Source organism: Seriola lalandi, unplaced genomic scaffold (assembly GCF_002814215.2).
Source record: "Seriola lalandi dorsalis isolate HSWRI2012SDOR001 ecotype SW California unplaced genomic scaffold, Sedor1 jcf7180002054825, whole genome shotgun sequence".
In the NCBI taxonomy this organism is placed as follows: Eukaryota; Metazoa; Chordata; class Actinopteri; order Carangiformes; family Carangidae; genus Seriola; species Seriola lalandi.
In genome coordinates, this window is record NW_019525378.1 from 765,976 (window position 1) to 783,606 (window position 17,631).

General features: G+C 41.8%; 3 protein-coding genes across 3 annotated transcripts; all 3 read left to right on the forward strand.

Annotated features, from left to right (window-relative positions):
* The first annotated feature begins 86 nt into the window (after positions 1 to 86).
* Positions 87 to 2,345, forward strand: nppcl (natriuretic peptide C-like). Its single transcript, XM_023426328.2, has 3 exons — positions 87 to 483; positions 1,182 to 1,346; positions 1,559 to 2,345. The coding sequence occupies exons 2-3, from the start codon at positions 1,248 to 1,250 to the stop codon at positions 1,853 to 1,855; spliced, it is 396 nt and encodes a 131-aa protein (XP_023282096.1). The 5' UTR covers positions 87 to 483; positions 1,182 to 1,247; the 3' UTR covers positions 1,856 to 2,345.
* A 2,866-nt stretch (positions 2,346 to 5,211) lies between these two features.
* Positions 5,212 to 10,130, forward strand: gapdh (glyceraldehyde-3-phosphate dehydrogenase). The gene is made up of 12 exons (XM_023426319.2): positions 5,212 to 5,320; positions 5,802 to 5,847; positions 7,259 to 7,358; positions 7,604 to 7,710; positions 7,867 to 7,957; positions 8,093 to 8,208; positions 8,466 to 8,547; positions 8,721 to 8,872; positions 8,992 to 9,070; positions 9,348 to 9,431; positions 9,523 to 9,620; positions 9,710 to 10,130. Exons 2-12 carry the CDS (start codon positions 5,825 to 5,827, stop codon positions 9,777 to 9,779), a joined length of 1,002 nt encoding a protein of 333 aa, XP_023282087.1. The 5' UTR covers positions 5,212 to 5,320; positions 5,802 to 5,824; the 3' UTR covers positions 9,780 to 10,130.
* A 1,686-nt stretch (positions 10,131 to 11,816) lies between these two features.
* Positions 11,817 to 17,172, forward strand: opn9 (opsin 9). The gene is made up of 8 exons (XM_023426320.2): positions 11,817 to 12,161; positions 13,177 to 13,327; positions 13,501 to 13,640; positions 14,037 to 14,175; positions 14,342 to 14,456; positions 15,684 to 15,764; positions 15,846 to 16,374; positions 16,477 to 17,172. The coding sequence occupies exons 1-8, from the start codon at positions 12,041 to 12,043 to the stop codon at positions 16,707 to 16,709; spliced, it is 1,509 nt and encodes a 502-aa protein (XP_023282088.1). The 5' UTR covers positions 11,817 to 12,040; the 3' UTR covers positions 16,710 to 17,172.
* Positions 17,173 to 17,631: the final 459 nt, after the last annotated feature.

The window sequence follows — 17,631 nt, forward strand, 5'->3', positions numbered from 1 at the left end:
TAAAACAACGTGAACCTTTATAGCCAGGTCACTTCATAGCTCTCTGGTCTCATTGACAAAGCACTGGCTAACTACTGCCCTCTGACCTTGATTTGGGCAGTACAGTGGCATCAGTATGGTGCACAGTACACAGAGTCACCTTGGCGATGACAATCATTCTCCAAGGCTATGACATCATTCCAAAGAATGGGAGAGGAGGAGAGTGTTTAGGGGGGGGGTCAACTTTGGCTCTACAAAACGCCTGCAGCATCCCAGCTGATGCCCCAACATTCAGCTTCTGCCAAGAGGACAGACGCAAGAGGAAGAAAATCATCCTTTTAGTTCCATCACAGAGCGAGTAGGAGGAGTCAGGCAAGTGAGATAGTGATGCTCCAGGCAGGTGCCAACAAGTGAGAGGTAGCCGAGAGACCGAGAACAAGAACAAGAGATGGAGAAGAGTCTGTGAGAGCAGAAGACACCCGGAGCCTTGAGAGAAACCTACAGGTGAGCACTCAAATTTTCTTTTAGATTTTCATGTTGAAACAAATTAAGACTTTTTATTCCATAGTTTTTGCTCATTACAATAATTATTTCTTACATGAATAAAAAAATGAATCATGTTAAATTAATGTTGGTTAAAGCCACAAATGGAGCTGGAGAATTTTTATTTTTACATTTCATATTTTATTTAAACTGGACCGCAGCCTTCTGTGTAATTATAAAAATTAATTTTGGTGTTGATCTCATTTTTAAAAAGCTCATATTCATTATTGTGATATTTTTACCATAAAAAAATGTTTGAATCCTGTCGATTTTGGAAGTGATAACACCCGTTTAGTACTTTTTTGAAACACTATGCAATATGATAGAACGTTTTCCTCTTGAAATGATATAATATATTTTTTCCTGCTTCTGTTTTATGTACTAATTTGTTCGGCTGTTTTTAACCCAGATCTAAAAGCCCAACCGGGGACAGGGGCTGTAAATGATATATTCCATCTGTTGCATTGCTTATCAGCACATTGTCTATCTGTATATTCCTCTTGTTAAAATCCTGAAGACACTGATTGAAGATTGGTTAAACTGCACAGTACTAATTTAAATCAAAGCCATTCAAATAATTCTCCATAAAAGAATTTTCAAAACTAACTCTTTTATCATGAGTAATTTTAATTTCTCCATGTAAATGAATGTGTATTTAGGTGTTTGCAGCCAGTGTGTTTCCAGTTTTCCTGCACCAGCCCTTCCTGCTCCTCTTCTCTGCCATCATGCTGTGTCCTGTGCTGCTTTGTGCCACTCTCCTCCTTCTGACGCCCCTGGACATCACAGAGGCTCGCGCTCTGCATCCTTCTCCTGATGCTGTGCAGGTACAGAGGGAAGGGGGGAGGTGAGGTGAGGGGAAGGGAAGAGGGGGGAGGATAGAAAAGGAGTGGACTGAGGAGAATTCAGAGTGGATGAATAGTGGATACAAAAGAATAGTCCAGAAGGACGGGAGAGTAATGAAATGTATTACTGATTGAATTATTCTCCCTCGTACACTCCCTGACAATTAAATTGAATCTTTCTTTCCTCTCCGCAGTTTATGGAGCAGTTTCTGGAACGCTATAATGACCTTTTGACCCTGGACGACCTGGAGAACCTGTTGAACAGCCAACCAGAGGAGCAGTCCACCTTCTCCTCTGGTGCCAAAGTGGCCGAGTACCCCAAATGGGCCGATCCACAAACACAGCCCGAGACCCCCTGGCTGCGCCTCCTGAAGGGCGCGCTGGCCAATCAGAAACGCGCAGAACCGGACCGGTCACGGAGGGGGTGGAACCGGGGCTGCTTTGGGCTGAAACTGGATCGGATCGGGTCCATGAGTGGACTGGGCTGTTAGTGGAGAGAGGTGAGGAATAAAGACTGATGACATCCTTCTTAGATTATAATAAGGAAAAACACACATGCAGAGGCGTTGACCTGCAGTGAAGGATGTTGACATGCCAGTAGACTACATGTAGTTTGGTGTTCACTCGCAGTGTTGCTAATGCGGTTTCATCCAGCGTAGATCAGATGCTTCACACTATCGTGGCTGTTTAACAGAGGAGCTGTAGATTATTCCATGTTGAAGTGTTAAACTGAATATTAGAACATGTGAGCTATGTTTACATCAAATGATCATCTTTGATTGCCGGGCTTGTTTTTTTTGTTTTTTAAAAGTAAATTGGCACTTTATGTATTTCTAGCTTTGTCTAAGTACAGTACATTTTTGTGGCCAGGAGATTGTGTTTAAAAATCAGGTGATGTCCAAAAACAGTGGCACCTGTATTTCCTGCTTATTGTTTTTTATGTCTACTTATGATTTGCATGAATAAATGGATTTGACATTTGCTGTTTTTCTGTCTGAATGATTGTTAGATTCATCATTCACTTCTATCCCACAGCTACAGCCCACTTTGTTTACTCTCTAATGACACACGTCATCTCAATTTGTCCCTCAAAGTAGAGCTTCAAATTCCCCTGACTTGCTTTATTAAATCTTCCAATGGCTGTTGGAGGGAGTTATATTTCTTCCCCAGTCGTTCTGGAGAATGGGTGGCCAATCCTAATAACAGCTGTATGTACGAAAACCCTCATGCTGCTTTTTTTATTCTGGCATTACACCCAAAATCCCAGGGCAAAAAATCTCGAAGCATCATACAGAGAAATGGAAATAAATATTCTGGCATCTTAGTCAGAGAATATGTAAATATGATGCAATCGTATATTTAATGGTCGTACTTGCAGTCCTTGTACCAGCAATGTGCCCAGTTTGAAAACATGACATGAACAGCTTTTTTCTGACTTGGAGGCAAAAGGTTCTGGTGGTAAAAAAACAAAACAAAAACAAAAACACAATAATTGTAGGTATTTTATGTCCAAGTTAAAAATAAACTTGGAAACAATTCAGAAAGAAGTTACAAAGATTTTTACAAATGTTCAAAATCTTAATTAATAAAGTGTGAGACAGTGTAACTGCTTCGTTGACTGGTAACTGTAGGATCTATTCAGAACATCTGCTTAACACTGGTAGTTATTAAGTGACAATCATGGAAGTTTTTAAATGGAAATTAAAGGTCAACAGTTTTGGAAAATATTCGCTGGTTCAACACTCAAATTCAAAGGTTTCCTGCTTTTCCTTGTGTTTTAAATCATTGTAACTTGAATATCTGCAGGTTTTGGATTAATAATGTGAAGATGTCACCTCAGTAGTTTTTCACCACTGTCTTGACTTTCGTATGGACTAAAATAATTGACAGATTAAAATAAATAATTAAAATGACAATTGTTAATGGCAGCACTACAGCAATGAAAAGTATTTCACAAAATATGTTGTTGATGTATTAATTTATATTAATTCTGGTAGTTGGATTGAATTTCGTAAATACATTTCGAATTTACATATGTATTAGTTGCAGTTTTCTACCACAACACTAGATGTCAGTCTGAGTCTAGATTTGTTTGTTTGTTGCTGATACAGTTAGCGCATGGACTTTGTACTGGACTTTAATACAGGATAGAAGTTGTATAAATGTAGCTAAAGGCCCTTCTTCACATGCACACATGGCTGTGCACAGATCACCAAACTGAAATCCACACATTTTGTTGTTACTGCACTTTCTGTCAGAGTAAACTATTAGAAAACTTAAAAATATATACTCAGAGTAGATTAATAAGATTACGTTTGATTTAAGTGATTGTTGCTGTTTCAAATAAATTTCATTCATTTTACAGTGACCTTCCCACTGAACTAATTATACATTTCCCCAGATATTTTATTCCATGGTTTATTTATTCCACCATCTTCTCTCTACAGTGAGGCCTAATACCCAGTTTAGCTGTTGTGATACATAAAGAACATGTGATCTGTATGAGGCAGCATTTACAGTACTGAGAGTACAACATGGCCCGAGTGTTGACTAGCCAGGCAGCGTCTAATCTTAGCATGACCTTTACTTCCCCTCTTTGACCTTAAGTTGCAAAGCAGAGGCCAAGACTGGCATGCATGCACTCAGGGTTGTGGAAGTTCAGCTATGCCCAGGCCATTGGACTGTAGCCATAAAACACACCAGCACTGTCCAGTTTTGGTGCATAATAGCATGTCTGCTAGCCTGCAGCAGAATGTTTTTTAACCACATGACCTGCTGAGTTGAAAAATACAAGACACCGAATGCCATCTTTGGTCCAGTTTCATTAAAAATGTGCTGCACGTTCATGGTCTGCTGTGGTGACTAGATGCCATGGGTAAGGTTTCAATTCACTGTCAGGGCTACCCAGTGACAAGGCCCAGTATATGCAGCCAGAGAGACACTTCCAACAAGATTCAACTTGAATGACCCTCTGGTTTAAACTGATGCCCTCATTACATTATTCTGATTTAACATTTCATAATATCCCCAGCAGCGCTTTCCTTTCAAAGAAACACTGTTACCTGACAAATGAGTCAAAACTCAAAAAGAAAAGGACATGTGTGAGACTTGTCATATTTTGTGTGCAATGAATTAAAGAGAAGACCGTTAATTTTGCAGCAGTGAAACACATTACCATTACCTTGAGTACAGCACTTCTGTTCAGACTAAGGAACCTATCTTTCAGTGAAATGTCTCTTTGTTTCCAGATTCTGTCTTGAGAGTCAGTCCTTTCTAAATAACCTGAAAAAGCAGCAATTAGACTGAGAAAACAGACTCGGATGGACTGAGGACACCTCCTCTGCACATGCATAATGGTCACATGTCGAGTAACCAAGACTCAACTTTTGACTTCTGCCTTTAGGAGATGGAGGTGAGCATCTGAAAGTGAAGGGTCATGGTCTTTGGACATTAAATGTCAGAGTCAGACGACAGAGATTTGATCCCTCGTCTGCTCCCTCTGTGTCTGAAGCTCTGTGTTTACTGAGAAGGTCAGTGAGGGACCCCTCTCTTTTTTCAGGCCACTATATGAGGATTCTAATATCTGAGTATCAATATCTAGGCCTCTTAAGGGGGGCCGCTAAAAGTCAGCCTTGATGGCAAATGAGCTGCAAATAAAATAATGTGAATTAAGCAAAAGTATTTCAAAGGCTTTCGGACGATAATTTGCAGCAGACATGGGATGATAAGAGTGAAGTTTGTAGTCTGTTTCAATCACATTAAGTGAAGTAGGCCAGTTTGCATGCCTCCCTGCAGGCCGCCGACCTTGACATTCAGAGGGGGCGGAGCGAGGAGCGGTGACCATTATGGGGGGGTGTGGCTTTACACTCTGGTCAATCATAAAAACACACAGCTTAACTTTGCTCTTCCCCACTCACACCCGGAGTCGCAAGACAGACAGAGGAGTCTCACAAACGGTAAATACCTTCTCTAATGAAATCATTAGAGTCAGAGAGGAAGCTGCAGGGCCTCAGCAACAGGCTGCAGCACCGAATAACTAGATTTAGATCACCTGGGGATAGTCTGCATGGGCTGGACGGAGCCTCAGTTTAAAGTAATTGGGGTCATAAAGTGCAGAGAAATTCACTTGATGTTCTTGCTTTAAATGGGAGTTTGCTTTTGAAGATGTTTATATTTGTAATTCTGTTTAGATTTGCAGTCGTATCTACACTTGCAGGGAAAGTTAGATAAACTGCAGGCAGATCTTTCATTGAAATTTTCTTGCATTGTGGTCACAAAGAGCTTATCAGTGGAATATATTTTGCATGTTCTTTTGAACTTTACTAAACACACAATCCAAGCCATCAATTGGATGCTAATATATGGCATTATAAATATGCTCCACCATAAATGCTGGTTTATTATTATCATTCTTCTCTTCTTGCTTTCTCCCTGCAGAGGACTAACCCTACCCAGGCAAAATGGTGAAAGTCGGTATCAATGGGTAAGAGAACATTTTTATCCTCACATTAAAAAATTAACACACACACACACACACACACACACACACACACACTTCAACACTCACTCTTTACACCCCAACTCACATTGCCACACCCCTCTCATGTTTGCACACACAGCATTTAACCGTGATTTATTATAATGGCTGCCTTGATTCAATTTTCAAAATGCACTATCTGCACTTCTAAACACTTATTTATTTGTTTGCCTGCACATGAAGAAAGGAAAAATAAGATGATCGACAATATGTAAGACTGACTTCCACAAAACTGTGTTTCTGTATCCAAATGAGAATTTAACCCCATTACTGAAACACAGAGGAAGATGATGACTATGTAGCAGGATATTAATGGATACCAGGGATAGTTTGTAGATACTGTGATAGTTAAAAGTAAACTACCAGTATTTTATGCTGAGAGTTTTGAAGCTATAAGACACTTCTAAAGAATCCACAGCCTTCAAGGCGCTCAGTACAGGGGAGCTGGTGTTTTACGATTGGATAAGACCTGACCCTCTCGACCTCAGTAGCAGGACAAACTGCAGCCTCTGTGACTAATTAATGGTGACACTATATGGCTTCTCAGGAAGGGAAAAATGTTTTGTAATGTACTGACACACACACAGGAACCTGTGGGCAGTCACCATGTTTTTCTTGATCTTTGAACTTTGGCCCTCGGCAGATAACAATGTGGGCAGTGGCTTCGACATGGGGGCCATTCAGCAGGGGATTGTTTTTCTGCTGTGTGGAGCGAGTGGAAGGGCACCTATGTAATTTAAATGTTGTTGAACACACATAATCTGACGTTAAAGTCTACCTATCTGCCTCGTGGATGTGTTCTTTATCCCTCCGCCCCTCCTCCTCCGCCTCCTCCCCCAGTGCCTGAGGACAGAGTGTATCTGTGCCAGGATTTTGGACCCGTGGTTAAAAAGTAACTGAGCCACTGATCAAACAGTGCACTGCCGTCACTAGCATTACCACATTAGAGGTTCATTTTCGACTTTAGCCCCGAAGAGAGGAGAGCGAGAGCTATACAGCCATAAGCTCTGCAACACACACCTCCCTCGGCCCCTCCTCCTGAACCCTGGCCTTTCTGCGGCTGTGGTTTCAGGTCTCCTGGGGAGGTTTTATGTATCCCGCACAAAGGGGGAAAAAGACAGAACCATAATATAAATAGGCCATGCTGAGGCTTGAAGTGTCAAAAATCCAATTTCACATAATAATGATTGATTTTCAAACTTGATTATGTTCACTTAATAAGCATCTGAGGCTCAGTTTTTCACAGTAACTCAGCGGCATGTCTCTGATCACATCATCCTATGACTTTGGTCAGAGTTATGTGGTGTCATACCACCATCTAGAGGCCAGACTAAGAAACAACACTGTTCATTTTCAGATTCGGCCGCATTGGTCGTCTGGTGACCCGTGCTGCTTTCCACTCCAAGAAGGTGGAGATTGTGGCAATCAATGACCCTTTCATTGACCTGGAGTACATGGTGAGTCAAGAAGATCATTTGAAATAAAAGGCATTGGGATCTGAAATCAATATAATTTAGGGATATCATGGACTTTAAATGCTGTGTAAATTATTTGTTCATGTTTTTTCCGTCCAGATTAGGAATTAATGCATTAATTTGACAAATTTATCTTGTGTCTATGCACACTTGTCAGCTGTAATGATTTGGGTGGCAGCTGTCTCAGGAATTCCCCTTCTCATCTTGTCTTCTCATCTGTTCTTTAGGTCTACATGTTCAAGTATGACTCTACCCACGGCCGCTTCCACGGTGAGGTCAAGGTTGAGGGTGACAAGCTGGTCATTGATGGACATAAGATCACAGTCTTCCACGAGTACGTTAAATTGGCATCTTTTGTATAAAACTCTCCAGGCTTTTATTGCAGCAAAGCATGTCACTTTCAATCCAGTCTCACAAATATGCACAAAAGGAAGAACTGAATAAGCATCTATTGTGACACTAACACTCCTTTTTTCCCACTTTTTTGCAGGAGGGACCCCACCCACATCAAATGGGGTGATGCTGGTGCCCACTATGTGGTTGAGTCCACTGGTGTGTTCACCACCATCGAGAAGGCCTCTGTACGTACTCAGTCCTGTCCCATAGTCTTCAACATATAATACTGTCTTATTACCTCATGACCTGTGATGTGTGTGATGTGCAGTTGGCAACCAAACAATGCAGATTTTAATTGGATTTCAAATAAAACATTTCAGGCTCACTTGAAGGGCGGTGCCAAGAAAGTCATCATCTCTGCACCCAGCGCTGATGCTCCCATGTTTGTCATGGGTGTCAACCACGAGAAGTACGACAAGTCCCTCCAGGTTGTCAGGTAAGAATCAGAAAGTATCTTAGACCGTTTGTTTGGTTTATGCAAATTTAAGTGGGTTAAAATGACCACTATTAAAACTGAAGACTGTAGTTTGAACCTATTGCTTTATTATGAAGTGTTTCACTCTACGTACATCTGCTAATGATGAACAAAAAATTAGGCTGAACTTGTATTCGTCATACAAATCCATTTTGAGACATTGTCTTTCATTTTGAAAATCCTCATCTTACTAATGCTGTTTCTTAATTTCTCCATAGCAACGCTTCCTGCACAACCAACTGCCTGGCTCCCCTGGCCAAGGTCATCAATGACAAATTCGGCATCATTGAGGGTCTGATGGTGAGGATTAAAACTGAGAACAATCTAGCAGCAAAACACTAAGCAGCTCCTAAAACCGGATTTACACAGTCCAAAACACCAACATGATTTCACAAAGTTAGAGGAGGGGAGGGGGTGTTAAGCTTTATTTAATCATCCTCTGTTCTCTTCCTCTCTGTGCCTTTGTCCATCAGAGCACAGTTCATGCCATCACTGCCACCCAGAAGACTGTGGATGGCCCCTCCGGCAAGCTGTGGAGGGACGGCCGTGGCGCCAGCCAGAACATCATCCCCGCTTCAACTGGTGCTGCCAAAGCTGTCGGCAAGGTCATCCCCGAGCTCAACGGGTCAGTGCCAAAAAACATGATTGTACTGCAGATATATACTTTATCTCTGTGTGATAAGGGCTTGCAGTAAATCCAGTGAATTAAGTTTTTGATCTCTGCTGTATGCTCATATTTTACAGCAAGCTGACTGGCATGGCCTTCCGTGTCCCCACCCCCAACGTGTCAGTGGTTGACCTGACAGTCCGTCTGGAGAAACCCGTGAGTGACAGTGCAGCAGAAGCATTTATAACATGTCTCAAGTCTGTTGATAATCAGTATTTTTCTTACTGTCAACAAATCCCATGAAACTGTTTAACTGCCTCTGAAAATAGTCCTGAACAAGTTCTGTCTTTCCTCCTGTTTCAATTACTTTTGGTAAAATCTACAGTGCTTCACCAATTAAGAAAGAGAGAACTGACATATTTGTGACTTGTTTTTAAAGATTTAGCTCTACATCTTAGAATACAAATAAAAACCTCTTCTCTTCTCCCTTCAGGCCAAATACGACGACATCAAGAAGGTTGTGAAGGCCGCAGCTGAGGGACCCATGAAGGGCATTCTGGGATACACAGAGCACCAGGTATATTCTTGATTTATTTCATTTATCTTTAAAGTGATTTGTCGATCAGTTTACTTTTTAACATGGTACTCTGCCCCCCCCCCTCCTGTAGGTTGTGTCCACAGACTTCAACGGTGACACTCACTCCTCCATCTTTGATGCTGGCGCTGGCATTGCCCTCAACGAGCACTTTGTCAAGCTGGTCACATGGTACGCCTTCGGCATGGGCTACTTTCACATCCTCATATTTGTTTCCATTGATACATACTGACTCCTTTTTCATCTTGCTCCTTCACCAGGTACGACAACGAGTTCGGCTACAGCAACCGTGTCTGCGACCTGATGGCCCACATGGCCTCCAAGGAGTAAACCTACCGGTCAATCAACCGTCACTGCACTATGCCACATCACCCACATCTTCCTGAATCCAGAGTTATAAATTTGCAATAAGACATTGTATTATCTTAAACTCTGTCTGGTTCCATCTGATAGTCGACACCCCCACCCCACCCCCTTACCCCCCCTCCCACTATATGTCTGAGGAAAGGTTCCACAGAGAGCAAATGAAAAGATTTTAATTGGTGACCAATTACTTTTTTTATTTGTTAAATTCCCAGTTCTGTTCTTGTGTGAGATGGAGTGAAGGTGTGAGAGTCTTTGTCTGTCTGTAGTACTGAGGTGCTGCAGTCAGAGGTGGAATAAAGTCCTCTGTTTGTGAGATACATGCCCTCCTTTCCTCTTTTGTCACTGCACAGAACAAATGTACATCAACACCCCTCCAGTGGGATTCATGATGATATGTCACTGACTTCAGCAAACACTTACAAGAAGTCTCTGTCCACTGATCGATTTCCTCTTGTGGGAATACACTGACAGCTCTTAATTGCCTGGACTTTTAATGAGGAGGAAATGTGGGGGATAGTATCTGCAGGTTCGCTCACATCAATTCTTGCAGCACCGCATGGCTTTTATAAAACGGTCGCATGATTTTTGGAGATGTCTTTGGTCATGATCGATACCTGGCCCATCTGGGTGGCTGAGAGAAGTGTAGCATGGTTAATACAACTTGATAACAACCTACTATTACAGTTCAATTTGAGGCCTTTGCCTGCAGGCGATTATATCTCACAAAATGAAAGTGTGTGGCAAATTCATTTAGCAAGTTGTTCTTGCAGTTTTGCCCACTCACCCATCTGTTTTTCCTGTAACAGAGATCTTGTGAATTGATATGGTACCTAAGTGTTGGGATGTTGAGGTGTGAACAGCAGTTCAAGAGAAAAAGAAAAAAAAAAAGGCCGTTAATATAAATGAGACCACAGCCTACAATAACAAATTAAATTGATTAAAATATCAGCAAGGTGATTACTTCAATCAGTATTAAACTGATCAGACACCACTTTGCAGCATTCATATCTTATAAAACGCAGTCATTTCCGACGCCTCTGCCCTTGTTTTAATCTTCAAAATTGAGGTCCCTGTTCTCAATGAGCACCACAGTAGAAGTGCTGGAGAATGGGTCATGATACATATAAGAAAAAACAAATGGACCCCAGTGACGGACGACGGGGATAATATGGATTCAGTGGATTAAAAATAAAGACAGTGGATGGCTTGGATAAAAGGAGAGACAGAGGTTAAAGACCCTCCAATAGCCTCCTCCCTCTCTGTTGCTCTCTCTTTCTTTCTGGCACACACACACACACACAGATACACACTCGGTTTGCATGCCTCTCGCTGATCATTTCTAAGCCAGATTGTTGACAGTTAATTTTCTCTGCAGCTCTCCAGAGAAATTCCAAATGGATTTACGGAGGAAGGGTTAAGATTAAGATGTTATGAAAAAATAAAAATATATGTAAGAGAAGATCTTTGAAGACCAGCTGAGAGATCATCAGAGGCGACTGACCAACAGAGAGAGGAAGGTGAGTAGAGATGTTTTAGTGACAGATGTTTTCCTGCAGGTATGCGTTTGCATATGTGCAGCTTGGATGGAGAAAGAAAAGGGAAGTGAAGGATTAAAAAACAGCTTTCTGAAACAAGCTTTTTGCTTCTAGTTTGAATGAATTGTTATTTTTTCCTCTCTGTTTTGTTTTGACTTTTCCCATCCATCTTTTTCTCTTTGAGTTCATCCCTCTGTTGACACCTTCTGCAGGGGCAAATGATTGAGGGGAGATTCACTGTTGTTTCCCCTATGACCACACGTTATGCAACATCAACAACAAGCATTTTTTGTTTTACTTATTTATTTATCTTTAGCACACTTCCCCTGGTATAACCCTGAAACATGTGCAACCAATGAAAAGCTAAATAACATTTGAAGAAATGTCAGATTTTCACCATGAAGCTGAGAATGACGAAACAACCTCACTGACAGCCAGCGGGGGGCAAGACGATGTGACACGATGTGTTTGATCTGTTTTGATCAGTTGTGGGAGTGGTTATGTTTTGTCAGAAGAAAACTGCACGAGAGATTCTCTGAAGCTGGATGTTTAAATGGGGTTTCTGCCCTACTGTTATTGTTGTGTGCACATGAAGAGCAGAGACGTGGTTAAAACTGTTTTCATGTCATCAGCGGCTCTTTGAAGTTTGACAGGCAGACTCTCCTCACTGTGAGTCAGCGCAGTACATCCATGGAAGGGAATGGCTCACACAGGGGCTCCTGGTTTGAGCCCTCGTCCATCCAGCCGCTGTTCCTCTCCCAGCTGTCCCCCTCTGCAGACCTGACCGTCGCTATTTTCCTAACCTTCACAGGTAAACATTGTTTAAGACACTTTCAGAGGACGCTTGGATCACTGTGTCATTGTCTGGTTCAGTTTTGTGAAAAATGGTGATCCACTCTTGTCCATATGCAAACCCATGTATTGGGGACAAGCAATGATCAATCACATTGAAATGTATTTTGAATTTTAGTCAAGATCCCAAATTTCATATTTGGTATAATTGGGAATTAATTAATTTGCCATTCCAGACTGAATGTAACGTGATTCCAACAAGTCACAGAGCATTGATATAAAGTTCAGCCACAAGAGTGTAGTATCTGAATGAATCGTATCGTTATTATCAATCAGTATATATTCATGTCTTTTTATTATCAATATACAGCTACAATAAAGTGAGGGAACAACAATAATCAGAGCATGCCGCACTGTCAGAATGAATGGATATAATGTTTAATTGAAGCTTCTTACAGATGAATAATAGGTCTCAAGTGGTTAAAATATTAAAGTTTATATTGGCCGCTATTAAAATGTAAAGTGCATATGTCACAATTGTGCCCATACTATTCAGTACAACTTTGTATTGTGTGCAAATATGCATATAAATGTGGGGCGGTGCAAAAGATTCATAGAGGAAAAATGTGCCAAACAAGGCGGTGGATGTTCAGAAGGAAGAGGACATCATAACATAATACAAGTTTTCCTTTTGTGCAGTAGTTTCATTAAAAGCAGAACAGTGCAGGTCTAGCAGAACAACAGAGAAATGCTCTCTCTGCTCTGCTCTGTCAGTCCTGTTCATGTGTTTATGTCGGACTTCGGGTTGACGAAGTGTTCAGCTAAACCTTTCAGTGCGTGATGTAGAAGAAACTGAATAATTGTGCAGTGATCCCGAAGCCTAAGATACTGTGATGTGATGAATAGAAATGACATCTGTTCTTTCGCTCACTTTTACGACCTTTTACGACGGTCCCTGTTTTCCTTTTACTTCACTTGAAAAGCTGAATTCTCTTGTTGTCTGTTGTCATTCCCCGTTTCCCTCTTTTTCCCAGGTGTCACATCTGTGCTGGGGAATGGCACGGTGCTGTTAGTCTATTGTAGGAAAAAAAAGAAGCTCAGACCTCCAGAGCTCATGACCATCAACCTGGCTCTCTGTGATTTTGGTTTCAGCCTCTTGGGAGCACCATTTTTCATCACTTCCAGGTAAGGAATTCCTCAGTTTCAACCAATGTAGGGCCGAGGCATAAAGTCGGAGGGCTGACACTGTGTATGATGCTACAACAACATACAGACACACACACAACAGCCATTTGTCAGGGACAGAAGGTGATGATCCATTAAGCAGGGGGACTAAAAGCCTTCTCTCCCTCTGTCAGCCTGTGTCATGCCTGGGTGTTTGGGGAGACAGGGTGCCTTTGGTACGGCATACAGGGCTTTGTGTTTGGCATCGGCTCTCTGCTCACCACCTGTCTCATCTCTCTGGACCGCTGCCTAAAGATCTGCTGCTTAAGATACGGCAAGTCTTGAGATCTTCTCAATCTACACACACACACACAATTGCACTCTGAACCCATCTAACTCCTCCTGGATAAATTTTGTGTCTTGCTTCCAAGGTTACACAGCTTTTTACACAAACCTCAGGCTACCTCCATGACATGAGTCTGTAGGAGACCCTCCTTTTATTGTACAAGCGTATTGATTTGAAGAGTTTATTGATTTAAGAGTCTCTCAGTGATTGCTTACGTAACACTAAAAGGCCAATTATATCTGACGTTGCTTCAAGAAAATTGTTAAGTGAAATGTCAAGACTTCCCCCGAGGTTAAGTGCACATTATGCTCACACATGCACACATCGCTTGGGTAGTCGCAAGAAAAGTTCAATAAGTGGCTTGCACGCATCTTGCTTCTGTAGGTCAATGGATCGAGAGGCGCCATGTATCACTGTCCATAGCTCTGGTGTGGGTTTACACATTGTTCTGGGCCTCTCTGCCTGCATTGGGCTTTGGGAGCTACGGACCAGAACCTTATGGGACCAGCTGCACCATTGACTGGTAATCCTTGGTTTAATTTACTGCACTGCTTGGTGCCCTATTTTGTCTTTATTTGTCTTCAGAAATCTGTGTTGTGTTGTGTGTGTGTTTCCAGATTTGTATTTGTCAAACATTTGCAGACAAACTTGTGAGCGATAATTAGTCTGCCTGTATCACTAATTTCAAGGTGGAGAATGAGGGTGTCTCCAAAAGACAGACTCTACATCTTCCTCATCCTGGCTTTGTGCTTGGGATTTCCCACGCTCACCATCATCACTTCATATTTGGCCATCCTGCTGACGGTGAGCACAGCTGCCGCGTCCTGACCCACAAGTATTCTGTCGTTACTTTGTCTAATGTATTAAACACAAATATTATTGGTCAAAAGTTTCAGAACACCTCCCTTTTTCCAGTTGTTAGAAATGTATATAGTCTGATGTCTCAAAGTAATGGACATTTTAAAAAGAAGCAGTTTTTAAATCTTTTTACTTAACAAAATTTGATGAATTTGAATTTTTGACTTATCCAGCAACACACTTGAGGTGTTCTTTCTACAGTGGAAATCAAAATATTGTTCAGGAAGCTCATCCTGACACTGTTGCAGAAGTCCCACTAATGTGTTGCACTTTTAGTTTGCTTCATCATCCCAGACCAGCTCCATGGGGTTTTACGTCTGGAGACTGTGATGTTCTTCCATCATGTGAAGCCACTGTCTGTTTGTTTTTTTGTTTTTTTCTAATGTTTTGGGTCGTTTTCTTGCTGTTGGTTAAACCCCTGACCAGCCAGTCTGTCTTCCTTTGCTAACTGCCCTTTTCCATTTCTGCAGAGAAACTGAAAGTTGTAAAACCATTACTCGATCCCTAAAACTTTTACAATTGGGGCAGTGGTGGCCTAAAAGTCAGGGGAGCAAGACTGAGTTCGGAAGGTCGCTTGTTTGATCCCCATACTTGCAGGATTAAATCTGGGTGGAAGTGAAACAGCAGCACTTATCCACTGCTGGGCAGCTTCCAGGTGTGAATGTGTGGTAACATTGTGAATATGATCAGTGCATTACCATAAAAGAGAGGTTGCCTGTCAGTGAATAAAGAAAGGTTAATAAAAAAAATGAAATACAGTTCTTAAATTGACATGATGTTTTAGTTTTTGGTGACCTGAACTTTTATCAGTTAACTGGAAACTGGGGCTGTTCTAAAACTTCAGTGTATGTAAAGCCACTGTGTGTAGAATACGAACATTGCAACTCTGGCACCTCCTTGTGATGGTAACAAAAAAAGACACTGTGGACCTAAAGGCCCCAGATACACTGTGTATCAGATGATTTGTGATCATTTGATTAATCCCATTTTTTTTTTTCCCCTGGAGGAATATGCACCACATCTAATGATATGAAGGAGGTCTTTGAAAGTTATAAGAAATAGTTGAATTTAATGGAAAACTGCTGCTGGAAAACAGTCACATGGGTCATATTCCATGTAAAGGTAACATGAAACAAGGTGCATATTCATAAATAAATGTTCTTCTGTTTTCAGGTCTACAGATCAAATCGCACCTTAGCATCTATACCGTCCTCCTCTGTCAGTCACACCAGCAAAGACCTCAGACTTGCAAAGGTAGGGCCTTGTGAGGATCTTTATTTTCTCATTTCCTGATACACGTCCTGAAGCAAAGAATAAACTAGGTGTTTATTCCAGATGGCTGCGGTGGTGTGCAGCACCTTCCTCCTGGCCTGGATGCCCTACGCCACTGTGTCTCTCATCTCCGCCCTCATCCCCAGAGATGACCAAGAGGCAGATAGCACTGTACAGACTGCGGGAGAGGAGTCCACTGCCATGGCCTCAAACTCTCCGAAGATCCTGGACGTCCCCTCGCTGCTCAACTGGACAGCCACAGAATATTATAGACTAACACATTACAACCCTGAGGGATTATGGGGTCATGTGGCAGACGTGAATCCCAACTCGGGCCTGAATGGCAGCACGTTCAGCTCCACGCTTGGCGAGGAAGCTGAGGCAATGACCAGGATCCCGCAGCCGCGCTCCTGTCTGCCACCTGTAGTCACTTTAATCCCAGCTATGTTTGCCAAGTCCCACTGCATGATCAATCCTCTAATTTACCAGATCATGAACAGGGAGTTCAGGGACGACGTCTATGTGCTGGTGTTTGGTCGAATGAAGGCAGAGAGGAGACGAGTGCAAAGGAGGAAGGAGAGCTTGTATGAAAGTAAGGACCATTAGTAAACTTAACTTACGTAATGTCACAAGTTTCAGATGTTTAGGGTTTGCCAGTTTTAAGTCTCTTGCTTTTTCTCTCTTCTCTTTTAAGGGAGCATCATCAGCTTCTCCTATTGCCAGGGCTGGAGGAGGAAGAGGAGCAACTCTATGTCTGTAGGAAGGAGAAACAAAAGTGTGAAGAGCCAGGGGAGCAGTAGTGGAGGCAGATCAGGCTCCTGTGTTGATGATAGATCAGTGGGGGCTGATCTGCTGGACTTTGCCTCCTTGGACACATGGAGGAAGACAGGAAGAGATATAACAGGGTCAACATTCAGCACTGTCTGATAGATAGATAGATAGATAGATAGATAGATGTTGTTATTTATAAAAAACGCAACCAATATTTTCTACTAGTACGAGTTACAGGTTCAGTACAAATCAAGTTTAGACTCCCGCACTCTAACCTCCAACTCCTACTTGTCTATTATATGTTACCAAACTGTCAACCATATGAATAAATGAATGAAATGAATGAAAATAAAATAAATAATGAATAAATACCTTAAACTGAAAACTGTGTGACAAAGTTTAGCTCTCTAAGCAGCGCAGCCACAAAACATATATGAATATAGTTGTTTCTGGACTTATTTATATGATGTATTATGTCATGTTTGTCAAATGACCAGTAACTCTGTTCCTGGCATCAAATATGCACCGAGGAAGAAGTGACGCCTTTAATTGTAGATACAGTTGCCAGTTTTTATAACATACACGATGGAAGATTTAACATTTTAGAAATTAATAAAATGACTTGAGCTCTTGTAAATCTGTCCTCATACTGAGTTTTATTAACTTAAACCTCAGTTAATTCCCGTGTCTGGGAGTTAACCTCAGTAACAGGGACCTCTACTGGACTTTAGGCGGCTCCTACAGGACACAGTGAGCAGGTCCAGATTAAACCACAGGTACAGTTTCTGAGAATGATCATGTGAGTTTGACCCAGACAGCACAGGTCTAACCATGGCTTAAACCTTAAACTACAGTTCAGCCAAAAGCAGAACAACAGCCCAGTGTGGTGTAATACAAGAACCCTGCAATAAATTGTATGTGGCTTTCTGGGTCCAATGGTTTCTGCGTGCAGCGGCGGGGGGAGGTCGTTGCCTAATCCAGCCTTGGCTCCAGTCCAGTTTGTCATTGTGCATTTTAAGATTGAATTTGAATATGTGTTTATCATACACGCTTGGCTCCCACTTTCTCCCATCATCCA